At 42.3% G+C, this 16,686-nt stretch overlaps 1 protein-coding gene across 2 annotated transcripts in view; it reads right to left on the reverse strand.

The window, feature by feature from the left end:
• Positions 1 to 2,500: 2,500 nt before the first annotated feature.
• LOC120978010 (neuronal PAS domain-containing protein 2-like) overlaps positions 2,501 to 16,686 on the reverse strand; it is a 215,026-nt gene continuing 200,840 nt past the window's right edge. Inside the window, exons 20-22 of one of the 2 annotated variants that reach the window (XM_040406243.1) lie at positions 14,510 to 14,714; positions 11,137 to 11,254; positions 2,501 to 3,148 (exon numbers count right to left, since the gene is read on the reverse strand). In XM_040406243.1, coding sequence (XP_040262177.1) covers positions 3,078 to 3,148; positions 11,137 to 11,254; positions 14,510 to 14,714 — 394 coding nt within the window. In that variant the 3' untranslated portion in view covers positions 2,501 to 3,077. Of the gene's footprint in view, positions 3,149 to 10,197; positions 11,255 to 14,509; positions 14,715 to 16,686 lie in introns of those variants that run through there. The other variant, XM_040406244.1, reaches the window with a different exon arrangement.

Below are 16,686 nucleotides of genomic sequence, written 5' to 3' on the forward strand. Positions count from 1 at the left end.
TGATATTGATGACCTATCTTGAGTTCAGGTCATGAATATTTAACCACCGCACAACCCCTTTAATTAAATTAGAAAATTTCCACTGGGATAAGAGACACTGAAAAGTTGAAGTTGTAGATATTTATGTACCGGTAAATGTGGGTCTGAAATGTGTCAGTGCTCCGGTATTTGCGGCCAGATTAAGCAGACAAATAATAGCAACCAGGTTCCAGAGGTTTTGAAAGTAGTCTTTTATTTTTTTTATCTTTTTCAAAATATTTTATGCACTCTATTAAAGCTTTTTTTTCACGTTGCAACAGGCTCAAACAAGAAAGCTTTTTTTCCAAGACCAGAAAATAAATCTACCAGCCTGTCCTTTTGTAAGACACATTTCATTACAAAATTATATCAATAGGAACATTTATAAACGCCTCTATTTGACATCATATAAAATAAACTAATTTCAATATTTGACTCAATATTTGTACATGGAACATTTACAATATGTACATTGCAATAATACAACAAGCGAATCTTTATTTACACAAAGTCAAAAGTGCAAGGCTGTGTTTAACCCTTTAAGTGCCAGTCACAAGTTTACATGAAAAAAACTAACAAACAAAAAAAAAAAAATGGTGACACCAGCAATTGGGACATTTAATATACAGGAACTGTAAACAGAAGGTTTATAGTAAATGTCAATAAAAATTAAGTTTATAAACTGTTAAAGGGGTATTCCTATCTCAGCCATTCATGACTGAAATGGGAATAACCCGAGTAAGCGCCGGCCTGGGGTAACTGGAGTTATGGAAACATCTGTGCTCTGCTTTTTCCCTAACTACCACAGCACTGATTGGGAGCTACACAAACATCGTACGTAGTACAACCAACTATGGTATCCATACCCCTTTAATTCCTATATTAAATTTATCAGTGATACGTTGTTAATAAGTCGATTTTTGTTCCAGAGTTGATGTAGTCAGCACTTTGGACCATACGGGCAAATTCACACACTGCAGACATTTCTGCACCTGTCTCCTCTGAATGGGGTTTGCAGAAATCTGTTTACATGCTGCACATTCATATGAATGGAACGGACTTTTCAACCACTGGATTTTCTGCAATAAATCAGCTAATTTAAATAAACCCGTGAACCCGACAAATATGGACCTCAGACTTTTATAACACTGCAAAATGTTAAATTACTACACTATTTTACATCTATGTCACAATGGATACTCTGCACAAAATGTTTGTCTTAGGGCTCATGCACAAGACCGTATTTTTGGTCCGCATCTAATCATCAGATCCTCATTTTCAATGGGGCCTGCAAAAGATGCGGTTTGCTGTCCGCATCTGTATGCCCATTCCCCCCAAAAAAGGAAATTTCCTAATAGGCATTTCTAACATAGGACGGAACATGAGTAAAATGCTGGATGCACACAGCCGGTATGATTTGCGGAACCGCAAAACGGATACGGTCATGTGCATGAACCCTTAAAGGGGTTTTCAATTATTTTTATACTGATGTCCTAAACTCTGGATCGGCCATCAGTATCAGACCGTGGGGGGTCCAGCACCCTGCCAATCAGCTATTGTGCAGTAGCTCCAGTGCCAGAACCACACAGCGGCTTCCATTTTGTAGTGGACGAAACTGCTTACTACAGCGCTGCTCCCACTCAAGTAAGGCCCCTTTCACACGAACGTGGCGGATTAGGTCCGGATGCGTTCAGTGACTCGCACCATTTCGCAAGCAAGTTCAGTTTTGTCTGCAATTGCTCTAGCAACCATCAGTGAAAAACACATCGCATCCGCACTTGCTTCCAGATGCAATGCGTTTTTCACTGAATCCCCATTCACTTCTATAGGGCCAGGGCTGCGTGAAAAAACGCTGAATATTGAACATGCTGCGTTTTTTTACGCAATGCAGAACTGATGCGTGAAAAAAAACGCACAGACCCATTGAAATGAATGCTTTAGTACCAGCATTCCTTACTCAACACGATAGTATCCCATCCTTGGTTCTAAGTATACGACTCCTGTAAGGAGCAATAATAATACCTTTAGTATAGAAGCTAACAATGTGTATACATGTGGTGGAGTTGTTGCTTTATTTGTTTTTGTTTTTTTGTTGCAAAAATGACCAAAACATATTTATACCGGCTTTACCAAAAACTTATGGAAATTGCAAATGTGGGCATATTTTATGAGAAAAGTGCAGCTTGCTCCCAAGTCATCCATGATCTTGAATACCTCTGTAATTTAAAGCTGGCCATACACATTATACTTTTGTTGACCAAACCCACCGAGAACCTCGGGTTCGGCTGACACACTAATACGTGTGGGGAGCCTCCGACTCTCCATCGACAAATGATGTCGGGGGAGACAAGTATTGGGAAAAATTAATATTGTTCTCTGGAGAACTGTCTGGCAGCGGCTTTCTTCTTTCTACCCATAGCATACACAGATACATTCTGCCGCGTTGGATGTGTATATGTATGGGGTAGTTGGGAGGGAGACGGGAGAATGTGACTCCATATCAACCAGTCTGTCTCATCTGACATAGATGAACAGCTCAAAGCTTGCATACAAAGGGGAAAAGCACCCCGGCGACGGTCACGCCATTCAACTTTTCCACTTACAGTTCATAAATTATAAATACATACAGTACATCTTTAAAGGGGATGAGGGGGTGTGGATGAAGAATGGGGAAAACTGAAATATACATCCCAATATTTACAATGAATGAAAAAGCTAGGCCACATATTACGTGCTGCCCCCTTGTCAGACAACGGTCACTATCCCATGAACTGGACTGTGCAGGAGACCTGCTAAAGCCCCCCTAACCTGGCTGCTAAGAAAAAGATGGTCCCCCCCAATGCGAGTTACTATAAGCTATATTCTTTAAAAACGTGTTTCTTGAACATATTTTAACAGGTTCTGCATCAAACTGTCATTTTTTTTTTTATAGGGTTGCACTTTCTGATTAATGTAGGTTGTAATTATTTAGGTTTATTATTATATATTACGGAGATACGTTCAAATCAGTTGTCTAATCCAATATTATCAGAGTCACTCTGGTCACTAGTGAAAGCATTTCAAACAAGAGCACTGGACAAGCTTGAAGAAGCAGCCCGACGAGGACGCAGCAGGGAACTGGATTTCCTCTCTGCCGAATATACAAGAATTAGGACAAATTATACAAAAATGTACTAATGTCACCTCCTTTAAAGCAACAAAGAAAATATAGGAGAATATGTATAGCTATGGCAGTAATATCGGAAAAATGTGAATACAGTTGTAAATTAATACACTATAAGGCCTCTTGCACACGAACGTATTTTCCGTTTCCGTTCCATTTTTTTGCGGACTGTATACGGAACCATTCATTTCAATGGGTCTGCAAAAAAAACAGAAGGTACTCAGTGTGCATTCCGTTTCCGTATTTCCGTTCCGCAAAAAAAATAGAACATTACGGGCAAGGATAGTACTGTTCTATTAGGGGCCAGCTGTTCCGTTCCGCAAAATACAGAATGCACACGGATGTCATCCATATTTTTTGCGGACCACAAAATACATACGGTCGTGTGCTAGAGGCCTAAACCAGATGGCAGCTAAAAAACTAAAACTGAATAAAAAATGATAATGTCTTCACCACAGTGCCAAGTTCTAAGTAATGGCGTCCAAAACTGCCAGGTTCGACAAGGCTGGCCAACCATATTATGTTATGGGCTCCCCCCAAAGGGGAAGAGTAAGGATCGGGCAAGTTAGATTACGACATGCCGATCTTCTTGTTCTGGAGAAGATTAGCTGCCACTAGAGTTATCTAGTAGAGGCATTCTCCCCATTAAGAAAAATGCATGCTTGGCCGAACTGAGCTTGGAGGCATATGGTGGATTCAGGAGGAATAGCGTTTGGCCAATGGCTGTCTAAAATGTATGGTCATCCAAAAACTTTAGGACTGTTATGTGGGAGTTTATATACAAGTGACTATAGTCGATTGTAAATGTACTTACAAATTAACAAACAAGCAAGAGCATCTCTCACAATGATGTAGACATATTTAAGAACTCGCTTACATGGTAAACGAGGCCCATGGTCTTGGACGGAAACATTGACCTTGTAAGGCTAGTCATACATATGAAACATCTGTTGACCAAATTCTCATCGACACATAGCTTTCTCTCCCAGTCACTCCATACACATCCCCGATTGGTTTAGCCGAGCATGCATGTGAACGGGGAAAGCAGCTGTCAGATAACTTTGACAGCAGTTTACCTCACTGAGAACAAAAATATCAGGCAGCTCAAATCCAACTGCGCAATCCCCATCTCCCCTGATGTCTGCCGGGAGGCACCCATACACATTAGATGGTCGTCTGGGTCGGCTGACATTTACAGTACATGTATAGACGGCTTAAAACCATTAAAATAGTTCTAACCGTTTTACCCAACTTTAGGCTGAAAACACACATGCCATTTCCGAAGTTGTGTTGAGCCAACGTCAAAAGTCGATTCGGCATGAAAAAGAGAGTCTGTCACGAGTGACCTTCCTCTCAAACTGGTTGCATAGCTGTGGTTCCCCTGATTAAACACAGTTTTTCTTTTGTTGATCCGAGGCTCCGTTCCTGAGTTCTGATACTTTTTCTTAATATGCAAATTAGGCCTTTGGTGCAATGAGAGTGTCACCGATGTTCTTGTTGCACCCAAGCTCCTCTCCTTTCTCCCTGCTGACTTTGCTACTGCCTGGTGTGGTCAATCAAAGCAACCAGTGAGGAGCTGGGCTCAAAAAAGAACAGAGCTTGGGTACAAAAAGAGCAATGGTGACGCCCTTACTGCACCAAAGGCCTAATATGCATATTAACAAAAAACATCATTACTCATGAACTGAGTCTCAGATCATCTAAAGAAAAACAACGTTTGAATCAGGTGAACCACAGCTATGTGGGGAGGTCACTGGGTGACATTCTCTTCAAGGTAATTAATTACACTGAGTGTTAAAGGGGTTGTTTGGATTCAGAGCTGAACCTGGACATATCGGCTTGTTCACCCAGGGAGCCCCTCTGAGTGGAGTATCGGAGCATTTCATGCTCCAGAGCTCTCCTTTGCCCTGCGCTGAATCGCGCAGGGCAAAGGCTTCTTCAGCAGATCCAGTGATGTATCGGGTCTCACCATGGGAATGCTAGGTGGAGGCTTCAGCCTAGCAATGAGCTCAGTGACGCCACTGGACTAATGGACGGGCTAATGGAGAGCATCGGAGCATGAGATGCTCCACTCAGAGGGGCTGCCTGGGTGAAGAACCCGGACAACCCCTTTAAATGCATATTTTGACATAATTGGGTTCTGTTTCTGCCTTGCTGTCTGTTCATATGGTCCTTAGAGGGACGTTACAGACTTGTCCACTGGTCCACACCAGGGTTTCATTGAGCAGCAGGTATTATACTGCTCAGTGTTAGTAAATGGACCATGATGGGCTGCACTGAATCACTGCTAAGCGCTGGCACATGTAGTGTAGCCCAGGGCAGCATTCTCAGGACTCTGACTGTCCATAAACTTACATTGCGTGCCGCCAACTAGCAAATTAAAGGGATTTTCTTATAAAGCATCTCATGGCACCCATTAAGATAAGAAAAAAACAAGTATTGGGGAGCCGTTTGGGATGATGCTCATGGCTTTAGCTAATGGTGGGGGAAATTAGGACAGGCTTTATGGCAAGAGGTTGTCAGCAGACAACCCTATAAGGCTACAGTAAGTTACATATTTATGGCCGTGGTTTATGTTCAGTTTCTATGAGAATATAATATAATATAATATGAAAATAAACCGAAGATCATTTTGATTGTTTGATAGAAATAGAATTTCAGCCACAACAAGTTCACAAATGGATCAAATTATAAATGTATGTCCCATGCCAACAACATATTCCCTATCCACAGGATAGAGAGTAAGTGTGTGATCGTTGGGGGTCCAACCTCTCAGGCCCTCGCCAATCACTAGAATGGGGGCTTGTGTTCTCCATTGGTACTTGGCTATCTTTTAGCCCTATAGAGTTGAACAGAGCAGAGGACGTGCACGCTTGTCTGCTGCCCCATTCAAACGGGGAACACAGGTCGCAGTTTTAGTGATCAGCAGGGGTGGTACCCCAACTTATCATGCACACCCCCTAACCATACAACCACAATTGATTAAATACTGGTGAAATAATCTGTTGCTATCCCAGGTATATACCTGTACTAGATCTGTGACTTTGGCAGATGAGCCATACCCACACATTGTAATTATTGGCATTAAATCCTAGCTTATCAACATACATTAAGGCCTCATGCACACGTCCGTATCCGTTTTGTTGTCTGCAAATTGCAGATCCGCAAAATACAGATGCGGCCCGTGTTGCATCGGCATTTTTTGCAGACCCATTGACTTCAATCAGTCTGCATTTTGAAGACATGTATGGGACAATTTTCTATCTTTTTGCAGAAGGGACTTTTGGATGCGGAAAGCACACAGATCATCCGTGTACTTTCTGTATCTGTATGTACGTTCCGCAAAAAAATAGAACATGTCTGCAAAATACAACGGGTCTGCAAATAAAATGCGGACAGCACACGGACCGTATCCGTGTTTTGCGGATCCGTGAAAATACATGGACCGCAGACCGGATACGGTCATGTGAATGAGGCCTAAAGGCTCGATTGGTTAGTAAAATATTTCAGTTGGTGAGAACACCACTTTTAAGATACATGCAAATGACTTAGAAGATGCTGCATACTAGACATGCAGAGTGTCCCCTGTTACTGTGGGGAATAGCCCAGTAGGTTGCGCTATTGAGTCACCCTATTAATTATCCACAGCAGGCACGGCGCACCTAAGTATGCACATAGCCTAGCCATGCTGTATATTAACCAAGTAGACTAATCATTTGTCCTCACTTTTCACAATATGAAGTTCACTCGTATGATGTTAAAGGGGTTGTCCAGGATTAGAAAAATATGGCTTCTTTCTTCCAAAAACAGCACCACCCCTGTCCACAGGTTGTGTGCGGTATTACAGCTCTTCTCCCCCAGTGGAGCTGAGTTGCAATACTTGACATAGGACAAGAGGGGATTGGTGCAGTTTTTCAAAGAAAGTAGCCAAGTTTTTCTAATCCTGGATAACCCTATTAAATGACCGATTGCAATAACATGAAAAAGGAATCTGTTCCGCTGTACAAACTATTGTAGACCTAAAACATACTGAAGACATGTAGTCATGCATGTCCAGCCTATAAAAATGTAACCAGGCTTCTTCCAGTGTAATCCTCCAGTACCCTTAAAGGCTATGCACACCGTGCAATTTTTTTAATGATTACATTTTACTCATTTTGGACTAAAAATATTTTTTTCAGTTGGTCTTTATTAAAAAATATTCAGCCGTTCTGTCACAAAGGGTTAACCGCCTAGCTGTGTGAATCGTACATTCACTTTCACTTTGTCATCTAAGAATCCTTATCTCCAACTTGCTAAAAGGTCATAAACACCGATTCAAGCCACATTCTTATCAGTAAGTTAAGAACTGAGCTATAATCAGCATTTATAGGGTCTGAGATAAGAAGCCGTCAGCTGAGCTGCCTGACGGAACACAGTAAAAAATACAGAGCCTGCTACTAGAGAATCTCAAGTCTGTACAGAGAAAGAGGCTCAACATTTTTTAATAAATACCTATTAAAAAATATTTTTAGCTCAAAATTAATACATAGCTTTTCAATCTGCCACTCCGACCCCATTTTGGTCTTCAGCTTTTAATATGATTGTTCTCTATTATGTGCTACTAAATGCTAAGTCATATGTGGACTGTGTGCCCTTTATAAGATCCCTGAACTACTCCGATTACTTTCTGGCTGTAGGACTGGACTGGCCATATAAGCAGACCCCACTTTAGAAATTGTGAACAGGGGATTCCTATATTTCGTGAGACAACCCCATTAAAGGAGTTATCCAGGATTAGAAAAACATGGCTGCTTTATGTATTTTTTTTTTTTTAAAGTGCCACTCCTGTCTATGGGTTGTTTGTATGCCGTAGCTCCATTGAAGCAAAATCTTTTCTGGGCTGCAATACCACACACAACCTGCGGACAGGTGTGACACTGTTTTTGAAAGAAAGCATTCATGTTTTCTAATCCTAGACGACTCCCTTTAATTCTCTATGAAATAGCCGTCATGCATTTTATTGCTGGAAAGAAGGGGTCTGACCTGCATACACTTCTTTTGCAGGGTTATATGAAAGCAGCATTTTGGTTTCCTATTGTTTTCATTCGATACATTCCAATAGAATAAATACAGTATCTGGGCATTTACTTAATATACAAGTCACATAAATAACAGGTAGATAATAGATCAGACATAATAAAATACAACATAAAGGTGAATTTACAATCTGCCAAGGTCAGGTGTTCGTGAGCACGCTGCTCAGCGGGACGATTTGTGTGATGTTGTGCCCAGATGTGCACCTGGGTCTATTAGCTGGTAGGTCTGAATAACGTCTCCCAAGCTGCCCGCGCCACAATCCGTGCGCACGTCAGTAGTCATATACATTAGCAGGACAAGCCGTAACAGATGAGCAGCTGCTCAATAGTAGAGACCATGGCAGAACGAGCAGCTGGGCAGGTATTACGTATTTTCTATAGGAGGCACTAGCGAACATTGTGGAGCATTTACTTGGAGACAATGAAAAATATAGATTTAAGGATACCAATGCAATAAATATATATTTATATATATATAACAAATATAATTCATAAATCTGTACATTCTTATTTGACCATCTATCCTAACAATATATGGGCACGTATAAAATAAATGATGCAGACCTGCCTATAAACGATCGCAAGCATGCAGCATCGATCTGAATTACAGTGCAAGTAATTCCAAACATGACGGCATCATGGAAAATACGCGTGCCCGTTTTAATACATATACTGTATATATATCAGGGCTGAATGACATTCTGCTGTAGTCAAACATCAGTCGAAAAGTAAAAGTAGCTTCTAGGGATGAGTGAACTTCATATTTTAAAGTTCGAGTTCAGGTTGGGGTATATGCTGAATTGCGTTATGGATTCCGTTACCACGGACCATAACGCAATTCGATGAGGGAATTCATAACGGAATGCCTTTAGAGGCATTCCGCTATTCATTCCGTCATAATAGAAGTGTATCCTCTCCGTTTCCGTTATGCATACCGGAAATGGGACGGATCCGTTGTGCAGTCCATAGACTTCTATTATGACGGGATGAATAGCGGAATGCCTCTAAAGGCATTCCGTTATAGAATTACGTTATGGTCCGTGGTAACGGAATCCATAACACAATTCAGCATATACGTACCCGAACTTCAAAATATGAAGTTCGCTCATCCCTACTAGCTACCAACGTACTAAAGGGGTTGTCCCATGAAAATAATCTATATTTTTCAAACCAACACGTGGATCTGAATACTTTTGTAAATGGAAATAATTAAAAATTATAAAATGTATTTGTAGAGCGTCACATGCTGTTTGTTCTTTCCTCATATCTCTGTCCGCACGTGCTCAGTACCATCCTTTAACTACCACCAGCCCTATCCACTGTTAGAAGCTGTGAGAGCTGCAGCAGAAAGGACGCGTCCCCTGAAAAAAAGAGACGCCCCCTGAGCTGCCAGCATGGAATAAAGAGCAATTGGAGCAATGAATGGGGAGATCTCTGGATCCATGTACGTTACAGGGCTGGTTGTAGCTTTGCAAGGGTCCTTTTACACAGATTGATGATCTGGCAGGTTATTGGAGATGATACTTGGCCCGGGAAACAGGTGAATGTAGCTCTCATCTCCGCTGACGATCAGGCAATTATTAGGAACATCTGCTTTATACCCGATAATCTGCCAGATCATCGGCCCATGTAAAAGGGCCCTTAGAAAGAAATTATCATGTACTATATGACCTCTGATTTATTTTTTACATAAGTCATGGGATAACCCCTTTAAGCGACATTTTGACAGCTGATACGCCATTCTTCAGGCTTAGTTTCTGTGGTGTAGGGTTTTTGGTGACTCCGAGCAGGAGGGTTGAAGGCCCCAATAGCTTCCTGATAACCCCAAAATGAAACAAAAACTTGAGGACCCTGAAAATCATCAAATCTTATGAATTTCAATTCTTAAAGAGAATTCCATGTGCTTGCAGCTGCTGCATACCCTTCACTACAGCAACTTAGCCAGAAGAAGAGCGGCCGTGCTACCTGAAATATTGTTTAATGCATCTGCGGTAACTTCTAGGAACTCTTTGGCGAATGCTGCTACTTTCCGACTGATGTTTGTGAAGACCTGCGGTGGAAGTGTGGTTAAGGGATTTGCATCTTCTGTAAGCCTAGGGGAACAGCGCTGTCATTCACTGACTGGTGTCGCTTCTGCTCCATCTGTAGATGGACATTTCAGGCAACCAGCACCAGGCTGGAGAGTTATGACCAGTCTGATGTCTGTTGGGCACTTCTCTCGGTACTCTTCTGATATAACTGTATGTAGAACACTTTGGCATGAAACTCTCGACTGATAAAGGACATACAGAATATCACTATATTAGCATAAATCGCTGAATTTCTTCATAAAGTGTATAAAGATGCAGCTACGTAATGTAACATCCAAGGCACATAAAAATAGTGCCTGAGGTTATCTGAACCATACACTGCCATCATGACCCACCAAGCACTCTTCTGGAACATGTTATGCTTTCCAAAACCTCTATCTTTATGGCTATATAGGTTGCTGGGCATAGGTGTTGATAAAAGAGTTCATAGTCACTTATTGGGTATGCTTTGGCAAACCAACAAGAGAGCCCCTGACATACACTTTGGTGTATAGGTAACATCAGAACTCTTGGTTCTTCATGGAGGCAGCTGGGAACCTATAATAATATGTATGGGTTTGTAGTTTTTCTACCCGATTGTTACATTGCCCGTCTTCAGTGAACACGTCTCCTTCTCAGCCCTTAGCACAGTCTTCGGTGGACTGGGCACGCTACAGAGAGAAGGATTCTGGGCCCATCAGTGCCTTCTACTACTGTTGCACATGGTGCACAAGTATGATGCCTGAGGTCCTATTCTCCATCCTCTAGTGTCATGGGAGCGGCATCTCCGGTAAGTCAGATATATTACCGGATTGATTTTGTTGTTGCGGATGCAAAAAATAGCCCATGGTATTCTGCTGAGGGATGTGAGGCTGCTGAAACATACGCTGAGACTGGCCGGATGGCATCGATTCTGGACTCTGCATCTGAAACACAATGGGAGCAGTCAAAAATGAACACTTAGTCATCCTTGAAAAGGTTCTATGGAATGATTTATATGGCCCCCAGCAACCTGTCCTAGGATATGGGCAGGACTGGCTGCCTTCACTTGCAGAACTGCCTGGGGGGGGCGCTCACGAGACACTGAACTCTGGCATTTGCATATACTCTATATTGGTGCGTTTTCAGGCTGCTCAGCCATGATGAGATGTTGTAGGCAGGATCACATCATTACCATCTAGTGCCCCCTCACTTCCCTAGGCAGCTCTGCAAGTGGAGCCATCAGCCCGGCTCACGTTCTAGGAGAGGTTGCTGGAGACCGGAGAGCCGCTATAAAGGGGTTCTCTTGGGCTTTATCTAAACTCTGTAACTCAGGTAACCCAAGGAAAGATACATAAAGCCATCCAACAGGATTAAAAGCAGAATAGTGGCACTCGCCACTCTCTGGATGCCCTCGTGTACTTGCTCTTCCCTTGTACTGTTAATGTCTTAGGCTACTTTCACACTCGCATTTAGTGCGGATCCATCAGAAATCTGCACAGACGGATCTATTCAGATAATACAACCGTCTGCCTCCGTTCAGAACGGATCCGTTTGTATTATCTTTAACATAGCCAAGACGGATCCGTTTCTTGAACACCATTGAAAGTCAATAGAGGACGGATCCGTTTTCTATTGTGCCAGATTGTGTCATAGAAAACAAATCCGTCCCCATTGACTTACATTGTGTGTCAGGACGGATCCGTTTGGCTCAGTTTCGTCAGATGGGACACCAAAAGGCTGCAGGCAGCGTTTCAGTGTTCGCCTCCAGAGCGGAATGGAGACAGAATGGAGGCAAACTGATGCATTCTGAGCGGATCCTTTTCCATTCAGAATGCGTTAGGGCAAAACTGATCCGTTTTGAACCTCTTGTAAGAGCCCTGAACGGATCTCACAAACGGAAACCAAAACGCCAGTGTGAAAGTAGACATAATTGAATGGAATGAAGACTGTTTTTTAAGGAAGGCTGATGCCACTATTCTACTTTTTTTTCCCGTCGGTTGGTTTAATGTATGGACTTCTTTCAAGTTGAGCACCATCATAAAATCCTAGATACCCCGGGGTTTCAGAATATGATAATAATAGCAAAGGCAGTTTTGTTTGATCCTTTTTGCTTTTCAGCCGACCAGTTTCAGCGGTACTTACCCTTCTGTCGTACTGCCGATTCAGTGATCTCAGCTCTGATCACGTGACCACCCAACCGGTTGCATGCTCATCTGCTGACGTCCCGACTGGTTGTGCTCCTGCTTTTTCCTGCACATCATGCAGCTGAACAGGAAGACACCAGAGCACATCCGGGTGGGACCTCAGGGGAAGGGTCCGCAACCAGTCACGTGATCACAACCAAGATTGCGGACTCTGCAGTGCGACCAAAGGGTAAGCTTCCTTCCACAGGTTATCTGAAACACAGAATTTAGGTAAAGCCCTGGAGAACCCCTTTAATGTGGTGTGCTTCCTGTATACACTGCGTGCAGAATTATTAGGCAAATGAGTATTTTGACCACATCATCCTCTTTATGCATGTTGTCTTACTCCAAGCTGTATAGGCTCGAAAGCCTACTACCAATTAAGCATATTAGGTGATGTGCATCTCTGTAATGAGAAGGGGTGTGGTCTAATGACATCAACACCCTATATTAGGTGTGCATAATTATTAGGCAACTTCCTTTCCTTTGGCAAAATGGGTCAAAAGAAGGACTTGACAGGCTCAGAAAAGTCAAAAATAGTGAGATATCTTGCAGAGGGATGCAGCACTCTTAAAATTGCAAAGCTTCTGAAGCGTGATCATCGAACAATCAAGCGTTTCATTCAAAATAGTCAACAGAGTCGCAAGAAGCGTGTGGAAAAACCAAGGCGCAAAATAACTGCCCATGAACTAAGAAAAGTCAAGCGTGCAGCTGCCAAGATGCCACTTGCCACCAGTTTGGCCATATTTCAGAGCTGCAACATCACTGGAGTGCCCAAAAGCACAAGGTGTGCAATACTCAGAGACATGGCCAAGGTAAGAAAGGCTGAAAGACGACAACCACTGAACAAGACACACAAGCTGAAACGTCAAGACTGGGCCAAGAAATATCTCAAGACTGATTTTTCTAAGGTTTTATGGACTGATGAAATGAGAGTGAGTCTTGATGGGCCAGATGGATGGGCCCGTGGCTGGATTGGTAAAGAGCAGAGAGCTCCAGTCCGACTCAGACGCCAGCAAGGTGGAGGTGGAGTACTGGTTTGGGCTGGTATCATCAAAGATGAGCTTGTGGGGCCTTTTCGGGTTGAGGATGGAGTCAAGCTCAACTCCCAGTCCTACTGCCAGTTTCTGGAAGACACCTTCTTCAAGCAGTGGTACAGGAAGAAGTCTGCATCCTTCAAGAAAAACATGATTTTCATGCAGGACAATGCTCCATCACACGCGTCCAAGTACTCCACAGCGTGGCTGGCAAGAAAGGGTATAAAAGAAGAAAATCTAATGACATGGCCTCCTTGTTCACCTGATCTGAACCCCATTGAGAACCTGTGGTCCATCAACAAATGTGAGATTTACAAGGAGGGAAAACAGTACACCTCTCTGAACAGTGTCTGGGAGGCTGTGGTTGCTGCTGCACGCAATGTTGATGGTGAACAGATCAAAACACTGACAGAATCCATGGATGGCAGGCTTTTGAGTGTCCTTGCAAAGAAAGGTGGCTATATTGGTCACTGATTTGTTTTTGTTTTGTTTTTGAATGTCAGAAATGTATATTTGTGAATGTTGAGATGTTATATTGGTTTCACTGGTAAAAATAAATAATTGAAATGGGTATATATTTGTTTTTTGTTAAGTTGCCTAATAATTATGCACAGTAATAGTCACCTGCACACACAGATATCCCCCTAAAATAGCTAAAACTAAAAACAAACTAAAAACTACTTCCAAAAATATTCAGCTTTGATATTAATGAGTTTTTTGGGTTCATTGAGAACATGGTTGTTGTTCAATAATAAAATGAATCCTCAAAAATACAACTTGCCTAATAATTCTGCACTCCCTGTATATCACATGTGACAAAGAAGCCCAAGCAAATGAACAAGGATCCAAAACAGAAAAAGAAGGTGACAACCCAATAGGCACCCACAATGTCTGTTTATGGTTGATATCCTGATACGAAACACCCCCCTTTATCCTTATTGGCACCTCACCTTCACTTGTTACATGACTTTGACATTACCTGAAGATAAAGATGCTGTGGTTGGACGGGCTGCTGACAATGGTGTAGGTGGACTGCAGCATGGGTCTGCTGGGTGGTAAAGCTGGCTGGAGGGATCATAACAGAAGGGGTGTATGCCGGAGTCGGGGTCGCTGCAATCACTGTGCTACATGTGATTGGCTGCATCTGCAGTGATGGCGGCCGCATTTGTTGGTCTTGGACAAACCTGTCATATATAAAAGCATGTCACAAAAACATAATGCGAAGCTCAATATTTAGGCCTCATGCACACATTCTTTCTGTGTCCGTTCAGTTTTTTTTTTGCGGATCGTGTATGGAACCATTCATTTAAAAAATAACGGAAGTTACACCGTGTGCATTCCGTTTCCGTATTTCTGTTCTGCAAAAAAATAGAACATGTCCTATTATTGTCCGCATTACGGACAAGGATAGGACTGTTCTATTAGGGGCCAGCTGTTCTGTTCCGCAAAATACGGAATGCACACGGACGTCATCCGTAATTTTTGAGGATCCGTTTTTTGCGGACAGCAAAATACATACAGAATAAATATGGATGGGCACTCGTATATGGAGGTATAGGACACAATTTATTAATAAAACTTACAATAAAAGCACAATATAAACATAAATAATAAAATAATAAAATTGAATTAAAATACAATAGGAAACATTCGATCCTACTTGGTAAATCGTTTTGGACCGGGGTTGGCGGCTTCCTGCCACTGAGGAAGGGGACAGCGTCTCCCCGAAACGCGTCTGGCGTAATACCTTATAAAGACTTGCGCTCAACGATCGAACTCTGATACAAATGTAGCAGTATCTTATAGATACAAAAGGAAGCACACATATCCTGCAGAGACCGCTATATATACGTGGAACGCTATTTCTGGATATAGGCCAAATTGATATTGAATACCCAGTGACATTCAAGCACCCATCGTGCATTTCAAATATAGGACCAAATATACTATTATAGGTTGCATAGATAAATGTGTGTTAATCTTATGTTTCTGATAATCCTATGCACCCAATTATAGGAAACTATTGCTAAATTGAGCAGAGGCTGGCTGCTTTAATTATCCTCTTCCTGTAACCAGGATTTGTATCAGGCATCAAATTGAGGATATTTAAGCCGCCAACCCCGGTCGATTTACCAAGTAGGACCTAATGTTTTCTATTGTATTTTAATTCAATATATTATTTTATTTTTTATGTTTATATTGTGCTTTTATTGTAAGTTTTATTAATAAATTGTGTCCTATACCTCCATATACGAGTGCCCATCCATATTTATTCTACATTTTAACCATTTTTTGAGGGGTGATCTCAAGTTTTGGTTGGTGCACCTACCCTGAGGGTAACAGAGGTGAGCGGATCTCTTGAACCATTTTCCATTAGCAAAATACATACGGTCGTGTGCATGAGGCCTTAACTCGCTATTTATTTCTAACATTCTTATTTCTAACATGCAGAAGTTCACTGCACAAGCGCCAGGCACAAATGGCAGATGTGGATATCGGTTATGTGAAAAAAGGCTGGAACTGTCAATCATGGCAAATGGGACAGGAGCTGGACGGGGTTTGCTAACAAGACCGGAAACACTTGCCAGCACTTATTTTTAAGTATCTTTCTAAATTCACAATTCAGTTAGTCTGTCCGGCGCAGGATGCGAACACTGGAATACCAGAATATGGCATATACCAGACATATACCGGTGCCCAGTAGATCTCATTGCTTCTTATGGGCTCCGTTGAGTTTTCGTGGATGGCATGGATACTGGCATTCTGCCAGGCTGCATCCAATGGTATTTTGTTTCCCTTTGCCGGAATCTGTGATGGAGGCTCGTGCCGCAATTTCCGTCACTGTTGTGAATCTAGCCTACGCACTGGTACTTATAAATCTTCTGGAAGACGCCCTTGAAGCTTAGTGGATGGGGACATGCAGACGGACAATGTGATACACTGACCTATTTAGAGCTGTTTTGCTTTCTGATTATTTAAAAGGGTTTTATGAGATACTGTATTTTAACTGATGACCTATCATCTGGATAGGTCATCGGTATCTAATAGGTTGGGGTCCCACACCTGAGACCCCCGGCGATCAGATGTTCGAGAAGGCACTGGCATTTGCAGTAGCTCTGTGGCCTTCTTGCAGCTTTCCCTAGGTCATGTGACGTC

Source organism: Bufo bufo, chromosome 8, assembly GCF_905171765.1.
Source record: "Bufo bufo chromosome 8, aBufBuf1.1, whole genome shotgun sequence".
NCBI classification, from domain to species: domain Eukaryota; kingdom Metazoa; phylum Chordata; class Amphibia; order Anura; family Bufonidae; genus Bufo; species Bufo bufo.